Source organism: Rutidosis leptorrhynchoides, chromosome 3 (genome assembly GCF_046630445.1).
Source record: "Rutidosis leptorrhynchoides isolate AG116_Rl617_1_P2 chromosome 3, CSIRO_AGI_Rlap_v1, whole genome shotgun sequence".
NCBI classification, from domain to species: Eukaryota; Viridiplantae; Streptophyta; class Magnoliopsida; order Asterales; family Asteraceae; genus Rutidosis; species Rutidosis leptorrhynchoides.
In genome coordinates this window covers 566,299,367-566,324,599 of record NC_092335.1, presented here as the reverse complement: position 1 = coordinate 566,324,599, position 25,233 = coordinate 566,299,367, and the positions used below count along the sequence as shown (strand labels likewise).

General features: G+C 33.7%; 1 protein-coding gene across 1 annotated transcript in view; it reads left to right on the top strand.

Moving 5' to 3' along the window:
- Window positions 1–789: 789 nt before the first annotated feature.
- The window catches only part of LOC139898609 (uncharacterized), a 34,935-nt gene continuing 10,491 nt past the window's right edge, over window positions 790–25,233 (top strand). The window contains exons 1-2 of the mRNA XM_071881365.1: window positions 790–1,142; window positions 1,249–1,382. Of these exons, the coding sequence (XP_071737466.1) occupies window positions 896–1,142; window positions 1,249–1,382 (381 nt within the window). The 5' untranslated portion in view covers window positions 790–895. The remainder of the gene's footprint in view (window positions 1,143–1,248; window positions 1,383–25,233) is intronic.

Here is a 25,233-nt window from a genome sequence, read left to right as displayed (position 1 = left end):
CTTTAAATGCCGTTTTTCACACCTTTTTGCACTAATCTCTTTTCTCACCTATAAAACACAAAACCACATCAAAGTATCTCCTTTTCCACTCAAATATGGTTACTTTCACGTTGTTAAGCATAAACGATCGTGTCAAATAAGGACCGATCACATGTGTTTCTTTATTCTTAATGTTACTTCACATGTTTAAACTCCAATCAATTTTGGTCGTACACTAATAAAAAATAAGTTACACATGTATATGTTTAACTCCAAAGTCAAAATACAAGTTTTTACTCTGGTTGGAAAAATGATTTTTTTTTAATTCTCGGATATGAGAAGGATTGTCTACATCTCACCTCTGTATACACCACTGGTATTGGATTTTGTTGTTGTTCTTGATGTTGTCAAAATACAAGTTTTCCGCTTTAAAAGTTAGTTTCATCAAACACACAATTAAGACAGTAAATTATACGGAGTATTTTTTATTCAATTCTTTTGAATTTCATAACCTCTTTTCACCTATACATGATCATTTTACCACTAGATCAACATGCATGATTAACTATCTTATCTTATCACATTGATAATATATGTTTAATGTATAAACAATCATGATTAGCACACAATGAGATACGAAGCAACCCAATTGAGAAAAATGACAAGGAATAACATTATATTAACAAAAAAACATATCAAGTTGACTTAATAATCCAAAATAAAACTCGCCTTACATTGCCCCCTCAATCATCCAATTGGCTCTTCCCACCCTTTAACAGCCAACACATATACACACACATAAAAAAAACACTTGTCCTATTTCTTGTCAGCCCACTATTTTCCCCTTTTTTCACCCAAAAAACACACACATAAATACCCTTTTAATTAAACCTCGTTAACAACAATACTAATTCTCATGGCTGCAGTTTCTTCATCTTCTTATTTATATAATTTTGTAAAGATCCGCCATGAAAACCACCATGCATTGCGGTTACGGAAGCCACCAAGTGTCGGTTTAAATGTTGTTAATTTTGGGATCAAAAGAAGAAGATTTTTTAGTATAAAATCTGTTGGGAATTTGGCACCTAATTGGGATGCAAATTGGAAACCTGATCTGGGTTCTAAGGCTCCTTCGGTTAGTGATATATTTTGGCCGTCTGCAGGTTTGATATGATCAGATTGTTAAGTTGGACATATTTTTAGACGAATGTTATATATTTTTGAGTAACGTATAATGTAAGTGTACATTGTTTTGTTTGTGATGAATAGGTGCATTTGCAGCCATGGCTGTTTTGGGGAAAATGGATGAGATGTTGGTTAAGAAAGGGGTTTCAATGACGATTGCACCACTTGGAGCTGTTTGTGCGGTCCTTTTTGCCACCCCTTCAACCCCTGGAGCTAGGGTATGTACTCCCCTTTTTATACTAGGAATGTACTCCCCTTTTTTATACTAGGAAATACTACCTTTTTTAATACTCCTTTTACTTGTTTCAATTTCAAACTAACAATAAAAAAGAGGTAAATGTCTTTTATGCCTTTAATATATGCATTTATAATAAATAAATAAATAAAAAAAGGCAAAAGGTAATGGTTAAAGTTGTAAAGTAAATAAATACAGTTTTTCAATCGTTCTTATCTATTGTAAATTACACCTATAGTCCATGATTGATTAGGTAATGCATGTCGTCCTTGAGGTTTTTATGAAATTTATTAATCGTCTTTTATTTTCAAAAATTGCATCAACAGTCCCTGACTTTTATAAAAGTAAATGTTGATAGTACCTAACTTACTTAAAATGCACTATAATAGGATGGATGATCAACATGTATAAAAAATAAATCAGAGACCCTCAATACATTTTATTTAAGTCATGGACTATCATTGTAATTTCTAAAAGAAAAGGACGATTAGTGTAAATAAAGATTGTAATAATTTCACATAAATCTAAATCACGAGAATTATCAGTAGAATTTAATAAATAATAAACTCTTAGAAGTAATTAATGACAAAGTAACAAGCTAAAATAGAATTAAGAAAGTAAAAGAAGTATCGGTTTCTATATTATACTACTAGTACAATAAATAAATGAATGAAAGTAAAAGGGAGTGTGATTAGAGTTTGCACCTTGTGCACAATTTACTCGGTTCAGGTCTCACTAATCCAAATATTATGTACTCGATCACAAGGGAGTTCCTCACTAATCCAAATATTATGCTACTGTAGGATCGTTTAAGGTCCACCACCGTGTACAACATATAAGTCCATGAGTTCCACATTACTCTAAAACCAATTGGTGATAGAGAGAGGTTCCCATAAGCTTATATATGCACATTTGTTTCTTTCACTTTCCGATGTGGGACACAATGAACCGATTAGCTCCAACAATCACCCCTTTAATCGATTCATTCCATGCTACTTCCACGGACACGTTCAATACCATCTCGACTCTTCCCGGACACCCAACCTCCTCCTCGGTCACGTCCATAGTCATCTCGGTTTGAACCTCTGTTACCATTCTGCACCGTCCACACATCTGGGTTATAACCAGGCTCTGATACCATTTGTAGGATCGTTTAAGGTCCACCACCATGTACAGCATATAAGCTCATGAGTTCCACATTACTCTAAAACCAATTGATTTTAGAGTAATGTGGAACTCATGAGCTTATATGTTGTACATGGTGGTGGACCTTAAACGATCCTACAGCTACTAGTACTAGTAATACAAACTATAGTAGTAACAAGTTCTTTAGAAGTTGCACCAAGTGGACCTAAACTTGTACCTACTGTTGAGTTAAAATTGTGCACTAGAGAGTTGGACCTTAGGTTTTAGAAGTTTTAAATTTCTATTGTTCGTAGGAACTTTATGTTTTAGTAAAAAGGTGGCTTGATTACCCGAGGTTTACCTTCTATGAGGGACAGTGTACTCGTTCATAAAGGAGTTCCTTGTTAATCCAAATAGTATGCTACTAGTACGAGTAATATATATGATGTCAAAGCTAAGGGATACGAAATAGTTTATATTTTACTAGGAAAAACTATTAAATACGATAAAATTTTACACAAGATATTTATTTATTTATAGAATGGATATACTTAAACCTTGCTACAACACTTATAGGCAGTGTACCTAATCGTACAGTAGTGTAGTTTTTAGTAAGTCCGGTTCGTTCCACAGGGAATCTTTTTTAAACAAAGCTCAACGCTATATTAATTTACTTTTATAAAAATACAAACATATATATAAGTAATATTATTATTATAAAGGGGGGTTTTTACCGTTTAATGACCGGTTTGTCGATTTTAAGACTTTAGTCGCAATTAAAACCTAATGTAAAATATAAAATAAATACAAGACTTAAATTAAAGCGTAAAGTAAATAACGATAATGAAATTGCGAATAATAAAAGTGCGATAAAATAAACTTGCGATAATTAAAAAGGACGATAATTAAAAGTGCAATTAAATAACAATAAATAAAAGTGCGATAATTAGAAGTGCAATTAAATATAAAATAAAGGAAATTAAATATGAAATAAAAGAATTATGCTTATTTAAACTTCCGTCTTCCGTAATCATGATGTTTGACGTGTTGATTTTAGTTTTATGCCCATGGGTTAATTGTCCTTTGTCCTGGATTATTTAATATGTCCGTCTGGTTTTTGTCCATAACAGTCCATCAGTCGTAAATATAAAGTGCGAGTGTCCTCGTCAAATTATTCTTATACCCGAAGTTAAATATTCCAACTAATTGGGGATTCGAATTGTAACAAGGTTTTAATACTTTGTTTAATGAATACACCAGGTTATCGACTGCGTGTAAACCAAGGTTTTACTACTTTGTTAACAATTACACCAATTACCCTTGAATGTAATTCACCCCTGTTTCAACAAGTTTATTAACTATTAATCCATTTCCGTGTCCGGTTAAATGAACGATTATTCGTACATATAAATACCCCGCCCATCGTGTCCGATCGAGTGTATATGGTAATTTATAGGGACGCCTAATTGTAAATCTTTATATTAACATTAACAAACTATCATTTAGTTAAACAAATATAAAGCCCATTAATAGCTCATAGTCTAATTTCCACAAGTGTCGTTCTTTTGTCCAAACCCCAATTATGGTACAAAGCCCAATTACCCAATTTTAGTAATTAGCCCAACATCATGATTACTTCGTTTTAAATAAGCATAATAATAACTTAGCTACGAGACATTAATGTAAAAAGGTTGAACATAACTTACAATGATTAAAAATAGCGTAGCGTTACACGGACAGAATTTCGACTTACACCCTTACAACATTCGCTAACATACCCTTATTATTAGAATTATAATTAAAATTAAAATATAAATTATAAATATATATATATATATTTTACGTATGAGAAGAAGAAGAAAAAGATGGATGAAAATGATCAGAATTCGGTTTGCTTTATAGGGAGTTTCAAAACTGGGGGCTCCGCGACTCGCGGCCTTTTTGGCCTTCAAACTCCGCGAGTCGCGGAGAATGAAATTACAGCTCAGTCCCTTGGAGTCTTTCTCTGCCGATGGTTTTTATTTATAAATATAATATATATATAATTAATATAATTAATTATATATTATATTATATTTATATACATAGTTAACTTGTAATTTTTAGTCCGTTGCGTCGAGCGTTAAAAGTTGACTCTGGTCCCGGTTCCGGATTTTCGAACGTCCTTGCGTACAATTTTATATTTTGTACTTTGCGTTTTGAATCTTGTACTCTTGTAATTTCGAGACGTTTCTTATCAATAATTGGAACCTCTTTGATTGTCTTTTGTTCTTTTGAGCTTTTTGGTCGTTTGCGTCTTCAATTCGTCGAATCTGTCTTTTGTCTTCACCTTTTATTATTTAAACGAATATCACTTGTAAATAGAACAATTGCAACTAAAAGCTTGTCTTTCTTGAGGAATAATGCTATGAAATATATGTTCGTTTTTAGCATTATCAAATATTCTCACACTTGAGCGTTGCTTGTCCTCAAGCAATATCGTCTTGAAATACTAGAATCACTTCTTTATTCTTCACACTTTGTACATCAGTGATTTCTATACGGTGGTATGAACAATGGTAGTAACGATATGGTTTACAGTCCCATATGACTATAAAAATTTAGATCCATTAAGGAAATTGGATCTTTATGAAAACATTTGATCTTTTGAAAATTTAGTTTTTACCCTAGATAAGTTTTCCGGAATAACCCTTTACCGGTGTTTGCAAAATATTTTTGTGGGTTTGGTGGATTTTAGATTTGAAAATTTTAGCTCAAAACTTGCGGTTTTGTGTCACCCACTTGCTAACCTTGTATTTGGGAAGCAACACGTCCAGTTTACTTGTTCCGTATATTACCTTTCGGTAAACTACCGTCCGGTTGTAAAGGAAAGCGTTGAACAAGCAACTGTTAAGGCAATGTCCCCTGACATGCTTTTAATTATGGTCTGTAACGTGTCGGACGCAATTACTATCCTTGGTAGGAGCAATAGTAAAGCTCACCCTTATAATTTTTCGGTATGGCACAAGGTCCTGTCTTTGACCATGCTATGCAACCACCGTTCTTACGGTTGACACCCGATTTAGTTCAGGTGACCTAATGAATTCCAGGTGAATTCCTAGGATTTTACGTTCAATGGTAATGAACGCATTGAAAATAGGGTTTTCAGAAAACAAATCGGTTTGTAATTTTGATCAAAATATTTTCTCGTTCAAGCTCGAGTTTAGATATCATTGAATTCCATGAGTTTGTAATTCTCAATCTTTAAAGTCAATCTCAAGGATTGAGTAATATCAGTCTTAAAAGCTGATTTTTAATCTTTAAGGAGATTATCCTTTCTGGGGATCTGATTCATTAGTCTTATCCAGCTAATTTGCATGGTGCCCCCCATTGTACGAGATAAATCCTTCTCATGGTTAGGATAAATCTGACCACTTGGCGACCCTGTTTAATGCTGAGGTCCGTGGATTTCCTGCTGATTTTAGTGATGACTTTTCTAGATTTTTCGTCAACCTACAGCTGGTCTGGACGACAACTTCATGACCTAAATCAAGAAGCGCGTTTCTTTTTCGGAAGACTTTACTTCCTTTTAATGATGGAATTGATTCATCGTGTAGATCCATCTCTTCTTTTCTTTCATCGGGTAAAAACAGTTTAGTTTAGTCCAAAGCAAAAGTATTTTCAGTTATTTGTTACAGATATATGTGACATATGTTTAAGATAACTTGGTAAATTTTCCCACACTTGGCTTTTATTTTCCTTTTTATCGTCCTCTATTCCATTTTAAATGAATTTTAACATTTTGGTTTGTTTCTCAATTTATGTCCTTTTTGAGGTAACAATAATTTCGGTGTTAACACCTAGTTTTATCGTTCATAAATATGTATAAACATGATTTTTAGTTCATTTAATTGAAAATTTTGAAAAATTTTACTAGAATTGGGTAGTCAGTATATAAGACCAGGGCTGTTCTTTATTATCAGAGAGCACTAGATTCTAATACAACTACTGCTTTACTAGTATTTTTAATGGTAACCAAGTGTATAAAGTAAAAATTTTTAAAATCCGAAAGAATTTAACCCCTTCCCACACTTAAGATCTTGCAATGCCCTCATTTGCAAGAAATCAGTAACAATTTAAATTATTGAGGGTGATTTGTGTGAAAATGATTAAATTTTACCAAAGTTTCCAAATATATTGGCGTTTGTTTGCTGAATGATAAATGGTGCACATCATTTGTTCATTCCGTCTTGTTGTTATTTCACATATATTTTGCATCTTGTCGTCAAAATTAGTTGCTTTTGCTGAACTTAATGCCAGTCTTTGAAAATGCGTTGTTTTACCCTGTTGTGTACATAAGATAAACTGCAAACATATATACATATTTTTGAAGTTTGGTATATTACCCCACATTCAAAAATTATTAAAATCTAAGAATAAAAGTTAGACAATTATAAAAATGATTACAATATTAACAAAAGTATTAAACGTATCAATCATTACAAATTACAAAATAAAAAAAAATAATAAGTATACTAGGGATGATACTGGTACCAATAGGGGTTCCAGGCATAACCATAGGTGCTATAGAATGCTTCGGCAGGGTCATACGTAGGATACGGTGGCTGCATCTCTATAGACCAGGGAGGGAAGATGGGTTTCGGTGTAGGAATATAGTTTCTACCTATATGTTGGCAATGAGCTATGATTTGGTTCTGATGAACTTGCCAATCTTCAAATGCTCTCTGTCTAGCATTTTCGTATTCCTGAGAAGCTATAAACCTTTGCATTTCTTGCATCTCATTCCCCCCTCCTACATTACCTTGCTGTTGGTTTCTCTCCACCTGTGGATGTCTACCATGGTATTGTACTGCGGCGTTATTTCGCCTCTTCAAAACTTTCGCACCATGGTATACATTTAAACCTATAGTATCGCGGGGTTCTGGTTCTTCTACTAATAATCCCCCCGACTTATATCCACACTGAGATATTCACCAATCAAAGTAATAAAAATACCACCTCCTATTATGCTATGCGGTCGCATCCCCCGAACCATAGCTGATAAATAATAACCCACACAATATGGTATACTTACAGCGCTTTGTGGGTCTCGAATACACATATGGTAAAACAAATCCTGTTCATTTACTTTTTCCTTGTTCTTACCCCTTTGTGTAATCGAATTAGCTAAAAACCTATGTATCACTCTTAATTCTGCTCTATCTATATCCAAATAAGAGTAATTTCCCCCTTTGAAACGGTGATGGCTTGTCATTTGACTCCACACACCGTGTGTATCAAAATTTTCATCTATCTTTCTACCGTTTAGTATCAATCCTCTACAATCGGCAGACGCTAACTCCTCAGGCGTATATATACGTAAAGTCTGAGCCATGTCCAGTAAAGACATGTGGCGCATCGAACCGCCTAACAAAAATCTAATAAAAGAACGATCGGTTAAACTAGCTACCCGATCATTCAACTCTATACTGCATAACAATTCTTCACACCATACTTTATATACAGGTCTACGCATGGTGAATAAATGTACCCAGTCATTAAAAGAAGAATTACCATACCTCTGTACAAGTAATTCCCTAATTGGCCCGGCCAATTCTACAGCTTCTAAGGGTCCCCATTCTATGACCCTCGGTACCTCAACAACCTTAGAATGAAGAGTATGCAAACCCCTTTGATATTTTGGATAATCTATCCAAAGTCTGTCAAATCTCAGGTTCGGGTGCAACTCTTCCAAGTGCATATCGGAAAAGGTCATGACTGGATGAGGTATATCCTGCTTGTAGTAGTTATCCACCTCTTGTTGTTCCAAATTCTCAGCAGGAGCATTGCGGGCTTGGGATGAAGATTCACCCCTTTCATTCTGCAAAACACATCAAACACAATTTTTGTGCATCCAAATATGCATTAGTGTCAGCAAAATCATCAATCAAAATAATTACAATGACATTATCAATTTATATCAAACTTAAGCTCATTTTCACATTTTTATCAAATCTACACTTTTTCAAATAAGCATATACGAAAATGTTCGCCAAGTTCATGAACATTCAACTCAAATAACATGTCAAAATAATCATTATTAGCAATTAAACAAGTCTCAAATGGCATTATCTTTCAAAAATCAAGTTCATGAATTTTAGACTTGAAAAAGTCCACTTTAATTCTCAAAATCATGTTTAGGCTCAAAGTTTGGATCATTTAACTACCTAAACATGTTACACTACTTAATTTAGCAACAATTCATGACAAAAATCGGCCATAACCTGTTTATATCAAAAAGCCCCAAATTTGCTCAAGAACACAAACCCTAGATTATTCAAAATTTGAAGTTTAAGGCTTCTAATCATGTTAAACAGCATCAATCTAGGTTATACAAGCATAATACATAAACAATTTAAGCCTAATTACACTAAAAAGCATCAAAATCAAATTGGGAAAAAAAATGACTCAAGAACACCAAATTTCGGATTAAATGGTGTTTAGGTGTAGAAATTTACCGTTTTTCTTGAGTAATTCTTAGATAGCATCCTTCTCAACATGATTTTAGCAAAAGATTTGGTGATTAACGGTTAAAAATTGTGATTTTGGGGGTTTTTTCTCGGGTATTTTCGTGGGTTTTCGCAGTTTATTTTCTGTTGTGGGGAGTGAAACTGAGCTGTTGCAGCTCTTTATTTTTTTTTCTGTAATCCGACTCCTCCACGAGTCGCGGCGAATTGCACTTCAAACTCCGCGACTCGCGGAGTTTTTTTTTTTTTTTTTTTTTTTATAATCATTAACTTTTGAAACAATTAAGTACTTAATTTTAAAATTTTGTTTCCCTTGTTATTTAGGACGAGGTCGTTTCGGATCGATGTCCTAGTCCGTCCCTCGACAAAATTTTAAAATTTGTCTTTTTGTAGCGATTGTTTTAAAAGCTAAGATTTTTGGGGTTTTTTTAATGTTTTTGGCATACTTTAATTCAATAAGATTAAAAATAATGATAATAAAAGTTCTCGTCCCTCCCTCGGGTAAAGCAATTTCGGTTCAAAGACCTAGTCTTCAACTTACGACGAATTTTAAAAATCATATTTTTAACTTAATGAGATAAAGTAAATTTTTGTTTTTAAATTCACACAACTTAAATATGAAATTCAAAATTAATATTAAAAATTCACACCAAACTTAAAATTTGAAATGCATAAAATTAAAAATTCATATTTTAAAAATTAAAAGTTCACATCAATCTTAATTTAAAAATTCATATTATAAATTTATACCAAACTTATATTAATTTTTCAAATATTTACAATTTTAAATATATTTTTTTTACAAAGTTTACAATATTAATTTAAGATTTAAATATTAATTTTAAAAACATGGTAAAAATAAAATTTAAAATCTTTTTGGCTTTTTATCCCACTTTAATCAATCAAATATTATCAAAAATATGCGCCCCTCTTTTCGGTAAAGTAATTTCGGTTCCAAGACCTAATTTAACTCATGACGAATTTTTGAAATATTTTGGGTTGATTGATTAAAGATATTTATACCTTAAGAATAAACGTTAAATTTCGCAGTGATGTAATAAATTTTTGAATGATATCAATAATTTCGGTCGCCAAACCTAATTTTATTCAATACCAATTTAATACTTTTTAGCGAACAAATTAGCGTTTATTATCAAAAGGTTAAAAATAAAAATAAAAATAAAAACTGTACAGACATACCTGTGAAATAGATTTCTTAGTTATATGATCTATCCCATTCATAAGATAGTCGGTTTAATTGGTTTTCCATGGCTACATAGGCGTAACCTCGCGCATTCAGTGTCTTTTCTTCTAAACATATGAACGGTCCGTCTCTGCATAAAGTAACAAATTCGGTATTTGAATAGGTTTGATTATTTGAACATTTACCTCCATGTGACCATTTTCCGCATTTGTGACATCGTTCTAGGTGTCGTGCTCTTCTTTTCGCTGCGGATTTTGATTTTCCTTTACCAAATTGTAACTTATTATCTTCGCATCTGGATTCTTTTCTAACTCCGTCCATTCTTTCTCTGATTACTGATACTATTTCACTCGGTAGTATGTCATTATTACGTTTAGTGATCAAAGCGTGTAGCATTAGACCATGGTTTAGCTCACAGGCAGTCTTCATTTTGTAAAAACCTAAAAAAAATAAAAATTCAGAATGGGGGGAGAAGACTAGTTCTTTAGGGTCTGCTAGGGAAAGACCATTCGGGTTCCATTTTCGAGAACTACACGAAAACAGACAATCTAACTCTAACAGAAATACATATTATCCTTTAAAGACTTGATTCTCCCCACACTTAGTTAGCTGTGGTGTCGAAATTGTGATTAACTTCGTTGTCGACTTCCATCGGACCATGTATGTAATGTTTAACTCTGTGACCATTAACTTTAAATTCCATCCCATTTGAATTTATTAATTCTATCGTTCCGTATGGGAAAACTCTTTTGACTATGAATGGTCCAGACCATCTTGATTTCAATTTTCCAGGAAATAGCTTGAATCGTGAATTGAAAAGAAGAACTCTGTCTCCTTCTTTAAATTCTTTTGAACTTCTGATTCTTTTATCATGCCATTTCTTCGTTCTTTCTTTATAGATTAACGAATTTTCGTATGCTTCATGTCTTAATTCTTCTAATTCGTTTAGTTGACTTAATCGTAGACGTCCGGCTTCATGTAAATCAAGATTACATGTCTTCAAAGCCCAAAATGCTTTGTGTTCAATTTCTACTGGAAGATGACATGCTTTTCCATAAACAAGTCTAAAAGGTGTGGTTCCAATTGGAGTTTTGTAGGCTGTTCTAAAAGCCCAGAGTGCATCCTCCAATTTAATGGACCATTCCTTCGGATTTGATCCTACGGTTTTCTCTAGAATACGTTTTAAAGCTCGGTTGGTATTTTCAACTTGTCCACTTGTTTGTGGATGATATGCGGTGGAGATTTTATGAGTTACTCCATATCTTTTAAGAACTTTCTCAAGTTGATTATTACAGAAATGAGTACCCCGATCACTTATTAAAGCTTTCGGTGTTCCAAACCTTGCAAAAAGACGTTTTAAAAAGTTGACTATAACTCGTGCATCGTTAGTTGGGAGAGCTTGTGCTTCCGCCCATTTAGATACATAATCAATGGCTACGAGTATATATAGATTATTATGAGATTTTGGAAATGGACCCATAAAGTCAATACCCCAAATGTCAAATACTTCACATACTTGGATGACCTTTTGTGGCATTTCATCACGTTGACTTATTTTTCCGGCCCTTTGACATGCATCACAGGATTTGCAAAGAAGGTGTGCGTCTTTGTAAATTGTAGGCCAATAGAATCCAGCATCATAAACTTTTCTTGCTGTTAGTTGAGGCCCATAATGCCCTCCTGTTGGTCCTGTGTGACAATGGTTTAAAATTTTACTAGCTTCATCTCCAAATACACATCGGCGTATTATTTCATCGTGACAACTTTTAAACAGATGTGGATCTTCCCAGAAATAGTGTTTTATATCACTGAAGAATTTATTTCGTCTTTGGTACGATAATCCTTTTTCAAGGAATCCACAAACTAAGTAGTTTGCATAGTCTGCAAACCATGGGATTTCTTTATAATCTATCTTCAATAGATATTCATCAGGAAAGTTGTCTTGTATGGCCGATTCATTTAGAACTTCTAATTCGGGATTTTCAAGACGAGAAAGATGATCAGCGGCGAGATTTTCTGCTCCTCTTTTATCTCGGATTTCAATATCAAACTCTTGTAAGAGTAAGATCCAACGGATTAATCTTGGTTTAGCATCTTGTTTTGAAAATAGGTATCTAAGAGCAGAATGGTCGGTATAGACCACCGTTTTTGCTAGAACGAGATATGATCGAAATTTGTCAAAAGCAAAGACAATAGCAAGGAGTTCTTTTTCAGTAGTTGTATAGTTCGTTTGTGCTCCTTGTAATGTCTTACTAGCATAATATATAGGTTGAAATCGTTTTTCAATCCTTTGTCCTAAAACGGCTCCCATTGCAAAATCACTTGCATCGCACATTAGTTCAAATGGTAGATTCCAATTTGGTGTTATCATGATCGGCGCATTAGTGAGTTTCTCTTTAAGAATATTAAAAGATTTGATACACTCATCTGAAAAGATGAATGGAACATCCTTTTCTAGGAGTTTATTCATAGGAGTGGCAATTTTAGAAAAATCTTTTATGAAACGTCGGTAAAAACCGGCATGCCCTAGAAAACTCCTAACTCCTCTAACATTGGTGGGATGTGAAAGTTTAGCAATTACATCTACTTTAGCTCTATCCACTTCAATTCCTTCTTTTGAAATTTTATGTCCAAGAACGATGCCTTCTTTAACCATGAAATGGCATTTCTCCCAATTAAGTACTAGATTTGATTTTTCGCATCTAATTAGCATTCGTTCCAGATTAACTAGACATGATTTAAATGTATCACCGAAGACTGAAAAGTCATCCATGAATACTTCCATGCATTCTTCTATCATGTCGTGAAAAATCGCCATCATACACCTTTGAAAGGTTGCAGGGGCGTTGCAAAGTCCAAATGGCATGCGTTTGTAAGCAAAAGTACCATAAGGGCACGTGAATGTGGTTTTCTCTTGATCTTCGGGTGCTATTGGAATTTGAAAATATCCGGAAAATCCATCTAGAAAACAATAGTAACTATTTCCGGCTAATCTTTCCAACATTTGATCTATGAAAGGTAAGGGAAAGTGATCTTTTCTGGTGACGTCATTTAATTTTCTATAATCAATACATACACGCCATCCTGTTACAGTCCTAGTAGGAATAAGCTCATTTTTTTCATTTGTAATGACAGTCATGCCACCCTTCTTAGGTACACATTGAACTGGGCTTACCCATGAACTATCGGAAATTGGATAAATTAAACCTGCATGTAGCAGTTTAATAATCTCTTTCTTAACTACATCTTGCATATTAGGATTTAGTCTTCGTTGGCGTTGCACATACGTTTTATGACCTTCTTCCATAAGAATTTTATGTGTGCAATATGAAGGACTTATTCCTTTAATATCATGAATCTTCCATGCAATGGCTGGTTTATGAGCTTTCAACACAGAAATGAGTTGTGATTTCTCATTTTCAGTAAGAGAAGACGATATTATTACAGGTAATTCAGATTCACCATGTAAATAAGCGTATTCCAAATGGTTTGGAAGTGGCTTTAATTCTAATTTCGGAAGTTCTTCTATCGATGATTTGTATCGATATCTGTCTTCTTCTTTTAGCATTTGAATTTCTTCTGTTGTTGGTTCATATCCATTAGCTATAAGTGTAGCTAACATTTCAGCTTCATCAATTGGTTCATTACCTTCTCCTAAAGAACATTCTCCTGTTCCTTGTAATTCTGGAAATTCTTCTAATAATTCTGCATGTGCATCTATAGTTTGAATATAATAACATGTATCATCTGCAGATTGTGGTTGTTGCATTGCTCTATCAACTGAAAAGGTAACACTCTCATCCTCTATACTTAGGGTCAGTTTCTTACCGAACACGTCTATCATTGCTTTAGCCGTGTTTAAGAATGGTCTTCCTAATATGAGAGGAACTTGAGAATCTTCTTCCATGTCCAAAACAACAAAATCTACTGGAAATACTAAAGTACCAACTTTAACTAGCATGTTCTCCATTATCCCTCTAGGATATTTTATTGATCTATCGGCTAGTTGTATGCTTATTCTGGTTGATTTTAATTCTCCAAGGTCTAGTTTAGCGTATAGTGAATACGGCATTAGATTTATACTAGCACCTAAGTCTGCCAATGCTTCTATTGAACTAAGACTACCCAAAAAACATGGAATTGTGAAACTTCCTGGATCAGATAGTTTTTCTGGTATCTTATTCAACAGCACTGCTGAACAATTAGCATTCATAGTAACAGCCGAGAGTTCTTCCATTTTCTTTCTATTTGAGATTAGATCTTTCAAGAATTTAGCATATCTAGGCATTCCTGAAATCACATCAATGAAAGGAAGATTTACATTTATCTGTTTAAACATATCCAAGAATTTGGATTGCTCGGCTTCAAGTTTCTCTTTCTTCATTTTACTCGGGTAAGGAAGTGGTGGTTGATATGGTTTAACATAAGGTTTATCCTTAACTGTGTTATCTTCATTAACCTTTTCAACTACCGGTTCTTTTTCCTTATCTTGATCAGGTTGTGGTTCTTGTGGAGTAGGAATGGCTTCATCAGAAGTTACAGGTATTTCAGGTGGTTTAAGTGTTGTACCACTTCTTGTGGTAATGGCTTTAGCTGTTTCACTCCGGGGGTTAGCATTTGTATCACTAGGTAGACTTCCCGGTTTTCTTTCACCTATTAACCTTGCTAGGTTACTCACTTCTTGTTTCAGATTTTGAATAGAAGCTTGTTGATTTCTAAATGCTTGAGCATTTTGTTCATTGGTTTGTTTCTGAGATGTGAAAAACTGTGTTTGAGTTTCAACTAGCTTTGTCATCATATCTTCTAAATTCGGCTTTTTATCATCGGTTTGTTGTGGTGGTTTGTTTTGAAAATTCGGTCTTTGCTGATTGTAAGTATTATTGGATATTTGTTGATTGCTAGGACCTTGTTGGTTGTTGTATGGAATATTTCGGTTATAATTCTGGTTTTGATTGTAAATCGGTCTTGGCGGTTGATAATTATTCTGATAATTATTTCCAGGCCTTTGGTTTATGTATGAAATATTCTCTCTTTGTTCCATTGTTAATTCAATACTGAGACAATCTTTTGTCAAATGTGGTCCTCCACACTGCTCACAACTAATTCGTATTGAGTGAATATCTTTAGTCATCTTTTCCATTCGTCTCTCCACATCATCTATCTTTGCGGAAATGGAATCTAAGTCATGGCTAGAATCGGCTCTAGCTGCTTTAGATGATCTAATGATATCTTTTTCTTGGTGCCACTCATGTGAGTGGGAAGCAGTATTATCAATAATTTTGTAAGCATCAGTTTCGGTTTTCTTCATAATAGAACCACCAGCTGCTATATCTATGTCTTTTCTTGTAGTGATGTCGCATCCTTGGTAGAATATTTGTACTATTTGACAGATGTCTAAACCATGTTGCGGACATCCTCTTAACAACTTTCCATATCTAGTCCACGCCTCATATAGAGTTTCATTTGGTTTCTGTGTAAACGTAACAATTTCTGCTTGAAGTCTTACGGCTTTAGATGCAGGAAAGAATTGTTTAAGAAATTTGTCAACTAAAACGTCCCATGTATCAATCGCCCCTTCAGGTAATGATTCCAACCAATCTTTGGCTTCTCCCTTTAAAGTCCAGGGAAATAACATGAGATATATCTGTTCATCCTCCACTTCTCGGATTTTAAATAGTGTGCAGATCCTATTAAAGGTACGTAGATGTTCATTTGGATCTTCCTTCGGCGCACCACTAAATTGGCATTGATTAGTCACCATGTGTAGAATTTGTCCTTTGATTTCATAATCTGGCGCATTAATGTCTGGATGAGTAATTGCGTGACCTTGGCCAGTGCGTTTAGCTCTCATTCGGTCTTCCATACTTAAAGGTTCCAGATTCTCCATAATTGAATTTGTTGAATCGGTATCACTAGATGATTCTGATTTAATGGTTCGTTCCTCAACAATCTCTGTTTGAATGATTGGTGGTTCCGGAGGAAAGTTTAGTGGTTCAGGATCTACGAACCGTTCCTGAATATTCTCCGGATTCTCAATTGTGAGGTTGGGTTCAAAAAATGGATTATCGGAAATTTGAACTGAAGTACTTGGTCTACTGGATGACGATTCTAAAGAAAAATCAACGGCGGTTATATTTGCTAAATGTCTTGATCTAGTTACAGGTGGTGAACGTACAAAAGGTGATGAACGTCTTGCTCGGTGCATTCACTGAATATCCTATTAGTTTTAAAAAGGAAAGAAAAATTATAATAAGTTATCCAACCAATAGACTTTTCTGATTTTGCCCACGTTTTGAATAGCCAAAAGATGCAGCAGAGGGGCAGGATTCGTTTGGTCTCAATATAATTGAGGACTGTTTGGCTCCAATAACCCGGTCCACGTACAAATCCAACTATTACTACGAACCAGAAAATTTTGATGTCTATCAATTTAACCACTCAAAATAAATTTTCGTAATTTTAAGAAATTTAGATAAGAAGTAGAATAAAAATCTATGTCCTAAAACTAGAATAGCGAGAAATAAGAAAGAAAAAGAGTTCGTCGAAAAAAAAATTGAAAAAGAAAAATGGTTGAAAAAAATAAAAGGTGACGGAAAAATAAAAGAAACTTATAAAAAATTAAAAATACTTGACTAACCTAACCTTATTACTACAACTAACTTAAAATTATAATCGCAAATTGATATTACTAATTGGAATGATAATTGATACATAGTAAAAAGTGTCTAAAAATATTAAAGCTTACAGGAAAAACTAAATCCCAAATGGAAATAACTTAAAAAGAAACTAAAACTTAAAAAGGCGTCGCAAAATTCTAGAGTACCTAAATCTTAGTCTAAAGAAAAAGCACTTAAGGAATTCTACGGCAAAGCCTAAAAATCTAGGAGTAAAAATGACTATGGCAAAAACTAAGTTTAAAATTAAATATGAGCGAAAAATACAAATATTACGCTACAACGATTAAAAAGGGACAAAATATAAAAATATACAAAAAGTTGTAAAAATTACAATTTTTATAAAAATATTATTTTTATATTATTTATTTATTAAAACTATTAATTTTACAATTTAATAAAACTAATTAATACTAAATACATAAATTAAATAAAAAGTAAAAGTTAAAATAAAATTAATTATAATTTTATAATAATAATAATAATTAGGGTTAATAATAATAATAATTATTAAATAACCCGTAATTAATGCTGAATTAGGGTTCTGTCTCGTGTCAGAGTCACTCCGCGAGTTGCGGTATTTAAAACATCAAACCCCGCGAGTCGCGGGGTTCAGAATTTCAACTGACAGGTTTAATTTCAACGCGTTTTTCTTTATTTATTTATTTTTTTTTTTTCTATTTTTATATAAATAAAAGATATTTAAATAAAACTTATATTTTTTATAAACTAAAATAAAAATAAAGAAACTTAATCAACTTAAATATTTAACAAAATCTTAAAAATACTTATATTTTTGTTTTTCTTTTTATATTTTCGAATATTTAAAACGTATTTTTACAAAAGCGACTTTTAATAGAAAAAATCTCTTTTTTTTTTATTAGCGTTGCGCTTCCGGCGTTTAGAAAGTTCCCCGGCAGCGGCGCCAAAAATACTTGATGTCAAAGCTAAGGGATACGAAATAGTTTATATTTTACTAGGAAAAACTATTAAATACGATAAAATTTTACACAAGATATTTATTTATTTATAGAATGGATATACTTAAACCTTGCTACAACACTTATAGGCAGTGTACCTAATCGTACAGTAGTGTAGTTTTTAGTAAGTCCGGTTCGTTCCACAGGGAATCTTTTTTAAACAAAGCTCAACGCTATATTAATTTACTTTTATAAAAATACAAACATATATATAAGTAATATTATTATTATAAAGGGGGGTTTTTACCGTTTAATGACCGGTTTGTCGATTTTAAGACTTTAGTCGCAGTTAAAACCTAATATAAAATATAAAATAAATACAAGACTTAAATTAAAGCGTAAAGTAAATAACGATAATGAAATTGCGAATAATAAAAGTGCGATAAAATAAACTTGCGATAATTAAAAAGGACGATAATTAAAAGTGCAATTAAATAACAATAAATAAAAGTGCGATAATTAGAAGTGCAATTAAATATAAAATAAAGGAAATTAAATATGAAATAAAAGAATTATGCTTATTTAAACTTCCGTAATCATGATGTTTGACGTGTTGATTTTAGTTTTATGCCCATGGGTTAATTGTCCTTTGTCCTGGATTATTTAATATGTCCGTCTGGTTTTTGTCCATAACAGTCCATCAGTCGTAAATATAAAGTGCGAGTGTCCTCGTTAAATTATTCTTATACCCGAAGTTAAATATTCCAACTAATTGGGGATTCGAATTGTAACAAGGTTTTAATACTTTGTTTAATGAATACACCAGGTTATCGACTGAGTGTAAACCAAGGTTTTACTACTTTGTTAACAATTACACCAATTACCCTTGAATGTAATTCACCCCTGTTTCAACAAGTTTATTAACTATTAATCCATTTCCGTGTCCGGTTAAATGAACGATTATTCGTACATATAAATACCCCGCCCATCGTGTCCGATCGAGTGTATATGGTAATTTATAGGGACGCCCAATTGTAAATCTTTATATTAACATTAACAAACTATCATTTAGTTAAACAAATATAAAGCCCATTAATAGCTCATAGTCTAATTTCCACAAGTGTCGTTCTTTTGTCCAAACCCCAATTATGGTACAAAGCCCAATTACCCAATTTTAGTAATTAGCCCAACATCATGATTACTTCGTTTTAAATAAGCATAATAATAACTTAGCTACGAGACATTAATGTAAAAAGGTTGAACATAACTTACAATGATTAAAAATAGCGTAGCGTTACACGGACAGAATTTCGACTTACACCCTTACAACATTCGCTAACATACCCTTATTATTAGAATTATAATTAAAATTAAAATATAAATTATAAATATATATATATATATTTTACGTATGAGAAGAAGAAGAAAAAGATGGATGAAAATGATCAGAATTCGGTTTGCTTTATAGGGAGTTTCAAAACTGGGGGCTCCGCGACTCGCGGCCTTTTTGGCCTTCAAACTCCGCGAGTCGCGGAGAATGAAATTACAGCTCAGTCCCTTGGAGTCTTTCTCTGCCGATGGTTTTTATTTATAAATATAATATATATATAATTAATATAATTAATTATATATTATATTATATTTATATACATAGTTAACTTGTAATTTTTAGTCCGTTGCGTCGAGCGTTAAAAGTTGACTCTGGTCCCGGTTCCGGATTTTCGAACGTCCTTGCGTACAATTTTATATTTTGTACTTTGCGTTTTGAATCTTGTACTCTTGTAATTTCGAGACGTTTCTTATCAATAATTGGAACCTCTTTGATTGTCTTTTGTTCTTTTGAGCTTTTTGGTCGTTTGCGTCTTCAATTCGTCGAATCTGTCTTTTGTCTTCACCTTTTATTATTTAAACGAATATCACTTGTAAATAGAACAATTGCAACTAAAAGCTTGTCTTTCTTGAGGAATAATGCTATGAAATATATGTTCGTTTTTAGCATTATCAATATACTATAGTAGTAACAAGTGCTTTAGAAGTTGCACCAAGTGGACCTATACTTGTACCTACAGGTGGTTCATAGGAAGTGAGTGAAAAATGTGCATTAGAAAGTTGGACCGAAGGTTTTAGAAGTTGTAAAATTCTACTGTTCATAGGAAGTAAGTGAAAAATGTGCATTAGAAAGTTGGACCGAAGATTTTAGAAGTTGTAAAATTCTACTTTTCATACGAACTTTATGTTTTAGTAAAAGAGTTGGTTTGATTACTCAGGTTAAACCCTTCTATGAGGGAGTCAGTGTACTTGTTCATAAGGGAGTTTCTCGCTAATTCAAGTATTATACTACTAGTACGAGTAATGTATACTATAATAGTAACAAGTGCTTTAGAAGTTGCACCAAGTGGGCCTAAACTTGTACCTGGTGGTGGTTCATAGGAGTTGAATGAAAAATGTGCATTAGGAAGTTGGACCAATGGTTTTAGAAGTTGTGTACATAGGAACTTTATGTTTTAGTAAAAGGGTAAATGTATCATGTATGTGTTTGTTTTTACAAGTTTAAGAGTGTGGTCCACATTCACATATTGTTACTTAATTTTACACACGTGTTTTTTTATTTATAAAAAGCTAATAATTGTTATATATACTTTCTGCGAAGGAATATGCAAACTATTTGAACGAATAATTTTAGCCACCGCGTCCGCCATAACAATAATACTAATATTGTATTTACACATGAAGTTTTTGATTGGATAAATTAATGAATATAAACTGGTTTATGTATATATTAAATCTTTAGTAGCTGGATATTTCCATAAGCAATGAAATTGATATTGATAATAATAATAATAATAATAATAATAATAATAATAATAATAATAATAATAATAATAATATTGATAATAATAATAATAATAATAATAATAATAATAATAATAATAATAATAATAATAATAATAATAATAATAATAATAATAATAATAATAATAATAATAATAATAATAATAATTAATACATCTTGTTGTTGTTGCTGATGCTGACCCGCACATTGCTACAGATAATGAATTTCACATTATTTAAGTAATAGAGATGAATCTCATATTGTGGCGAAAATTGTTTGCAGCACTACATTTCGTTTATATACATTATTTTTTGGGTAATTTATAATTAAAATACATATATCGAAAATGGTACAATAGTATTGAAAAGTAAAAAAAATAAAAAAGGTCAAAATAGTCACATTTCAAAAAAATTAAAAAATCATTTTAAAAAATGGAAAACCTATAATTTTTAAAAAACATAATTATAATAACAAATGCACACTTAAAACGACATTGGTGAAGGGTTGTGCGGCCAAACTTTTCATACCATTTAGTACTCCGTGTATAAGATAAAATTGAAAAGTATAGGTATCTTTCTGAATTAAGTAAGTGTAGTTTTTTTTTTTAACGGTATTTGGTAGGGTAGTGTTTGTCATTTTATGTAAATATGGACAATTGTCTAATTTTACTTTGATATGTGAAATGTAAGATATAGAAGAAAAAGAATTTTTTAGAGAAGTAAAGATAATTTAATAAGAGCAGTCCCAATGGTCCGCCCAGCCTGGGTGCCCTTGGCACGAACCCGCCCAGGGGTCCGCCCAGGGCCATTCGTCCAGGTTTGTGTCTATGTTGAGCATTTTTGTGGGCGAGAAAAGTGGGAATTTTTGACCCTTTTTTTGCCTCCAACGACTACCTTGACCCCAACGGCTCCCAACGGCTACTTGCCTATTTTTTTTTTTAATTTTCTATTTCTTTTTTTACTCTATTTAAACCCCATATCTCAACCTCATTTTATACACAACTTTCATATTACTTATCTTTTTTATTCATTTTTCTCACATCTTTCACCACAAAAATGAGTTCCAAAAAAACACCAAGCAAAGGAAAAACAAAACAACGTCCGGTAGTTCAAGATCCAAATGCGGTGGGTCGAGATATGATGCAAATGCTACTCGATAACTCGCAACAAACTACCGGGTTTTCTCGTTTTGCAAATAATAATGCATTTGCGGGTATGTTCGGAAATGTCCATCAATAACAATCTCAAAATGTTCCGATCTACCATAACATACAATCTCAAAATGTTCCACTCTTCACGAACCAACTATCTTAAAATGTTCCATTCTACCCGAACCAACTATCTCAAAATGTTCAAATCTACCCGAACCAACAACAAACGAAACAAACACCTTATTATCCAAGTCTCCGTGACGAATCGTCCGACGAAGGAGTTCCCGAAACACTACTCCAAAATGAACCCGAATCCGATCCCGAGCTCGAACCCGAAGCCGAACCCGAACGTGATCCGAAAGGAAAAGGAAAAGGAAAAGAAAAGAAAGTGAGGTGCCCGAAGACTGCGTGGACCGACTTGGAGACAAAAATTTTAGCCGAGCGTTTTGTGTATGTTTCCGAACATCCGAGTGTCGGAAACGACCAAAGTCATATTTCATTTTGGGGAGAAGTCCGAAGACAATATAATTCGATTGTTCCGGTGAAAAGACGTCCGGATCAAATAAGTGGAAAATGGTCGAAAATGCAAAGGGATGTCAAGATATGGATCGGAATTTACAACAAATACGAGAGAATGTGGGAAAGTGGTTGTAATAACGACGACATTATGACTGCGGCTCGAACCGCTTTCAAAGCGCAAATAAAGGGCCGACACTTTGCGTTTGAGGATGCGTGGCTAGTGTTAAGGAATTGTCCGAAGTTTTTAGAAGGCGAAAGTATTTCGAGTAGCAACAAACGAAAAGAACCCGATCATATACCAATTAATGATCTAACCGAGGGAAGTTCCAACCCGAACACAAGCATGCACCCCGACCCAACCCAAATGGAAAATTTATTAAAGGATACCGACCCAATCCGACGTCCTCCAAGTCGAGCTAAAAGTCAAAGGGACTCTTACTCATCCGATGCCGCGAGCCGTTTGTCTTTCGATGAAGTTTGCTTTAAAATTGCTCAATCGGTCCAAGCTTCACAAGATGTGGCGAATCAAATCATGAAAAAGCTACAAGATGATAGCAGCATGCGGACTATGTTTAAAGGGTTGAAGCTTCTTTTCAAACCGATGTCACCAGATTTGCCTCCCGATGAATACGATATGTTAATGCGGGCTCGAGAAAAAATTAAAAAAAGATATGCGAAGCAATTGGAAAACATGGACGACGACGAGGAGTAGTTTGATTATTTAGCTTTCTAGTATTTTTTTTTTATTGTTGTAATCTTTTAATTTTTAATTGGCGTAATGTTTTAATTTTTAATTATTGTATTTTTATTTTATTTTAATGAAATGGTAGTTTTACGTTTTTTATTTAAAATTTATAATATAAATAATAATAATTATTTGATAATATAAAAAAATAAAAAAATAAAATAAAAAAATGGAAGGAGAGGTGTCTTTGTTGAGAGTGTTTAGTCCTGGGTTTAGTCCTGGGAAGGAAGTGAGATGGAGGTGCTGATGTGGCGCTGAATGGTTGGTTAGTCCTGGAAGACATGTTGTCACCATTGAGAGCACTCTAAGACCATAGATAATGGTGACTGTGACGTGGAGTGGTAGAGTTGCACTTTTTGGGGAAAAACTGTGACTGGGCCATGACATTTTGGGGAGAGTTGTAATGGGGGGCTTTTGTAAGGGCGTTTGTGGGTGATGTGTCAAAATATGATTGGAGGTTGGGTTAAAAAGTGGTGAAAAAGGTAGAAAAGAATTTAAAAAAAAAAAAAAAATCACAAACGCACATTTTTATGCCCGTGCTTCCTTGACAAACGCCCCAACACAAACGCCCACAAACGCCCCATTCCGGGCGTTTGTGGGTGGATTGAGGCCACAAACGCCTGCATTATCTATGGTCTAAATATAATACGGAGTAATACTTTTATAAGACAATAGATAAGATTAAATTCACATGCAGATTTGAGTAGCAAGAGACATCAAAGATAATTAATTGCATAAGATACTGGTTTTTAATTTTTGAAAAGCCAACTTTCATTAAACATGAAAGAGTACAAAACTAGCACTTCCAAGAGAAATGGAATGCAAGCAAGGTAAATTACAACCAACTACAGAACTATGCGAATAAACTCGAAACAGGAAAGCAGGAAAGCAACACAAAAAACGATTATGTAATGTACAAATATTCCGAAGGGTTGGAGATCCACTTTAGCCAGTCGAGCCTTTTGCCTTTTGATCTAGAAGCGATCCACTCAAATGACTTTATTTAAATTTCGCTAAATGCGACCGGAGTGCTCCAAAAGTTGCCACGAAACGCTTTATTATTTCTATTTTTCCAAAGGATGTAGGCACTAATTCATCTAACGGCAAGCCAAATTTTTTCTCCAAAACCCGAGCAACCCGAGCAGCTTTCGATCCCAAGAACTTCATTAATACTAAAGCTCGAGAACGAACCCATATTCCACCATTTATAGACTCTATCCCAAATTTCAACCGCATGCTTGCAAAAAATTATGGAGTGATCAACCGTCTCTATATCATCGTCGCACAATGGACACCGGACGGTATGGAGGTCGACGCCACGTTTGTCTAATTCCGATCTAACCGACAATCTTTTGAGACGAGTTCTCCAAACAAAAATTTCGATCTTTTTCGGGACCATATTATTTCGAAGAGTGCTGAATGCTGATTTGTAAGGCCCAAGAATTTGATCATCAATGGTGCAAGATATTTTTAACACGAAACAAACCATCTGAGTCTAGCGAGTAGGACCAAGAATCTGTATTATCAACCTGGAGATCAGAAGAGGCGATGAGGGATGCAAGCGAGCTTAAATTGTCAAGGGCTCGGCTTGAAGGTGATCGCCTCCAGTTACCTGCGAAACTCGCTTCATTGTTGGCAATAACAACACGATCTTTAACAGTTGCATTAGGGTCAATGTCGAGTCTATATAATCTGGGAAAAAGTGAGGAAAGCTTGTCTTCACCGATCCAATGCTCGTGCCAAAATAAAGTGCTGCTACCATCTCGAATCGTCTTATGGAAATAACTCTTGAAATCAACCTGGACCTGTTCAATATCTAAACCTGCTAACACAATATTATGCCACGTCCCGGTAGCCGGAAAGTTTTCACCTCCCGGCACCAAGCCGCCGCTAACCCCATGAATGCTACGAATAATTTTGACCCAAAAGGCATCGGTTTCGGTTATAAACCTCCACCACCATTTAGTCAATAGCGCAAGATTTTTGCTTTTTAAAGACCCAATATTTAACCCCCCATTTTCGAAAGTATTTAAGATACCCTCCCATTTGACCCAAGAAATTTTGTTATTAGAACCCGTCCCGCCCCAAAAAAAATTGTTTCTTACACTTTCAAGGATATTGATGACGCATGGTGGAGCGCGGAATAGCGAGAAGTAGT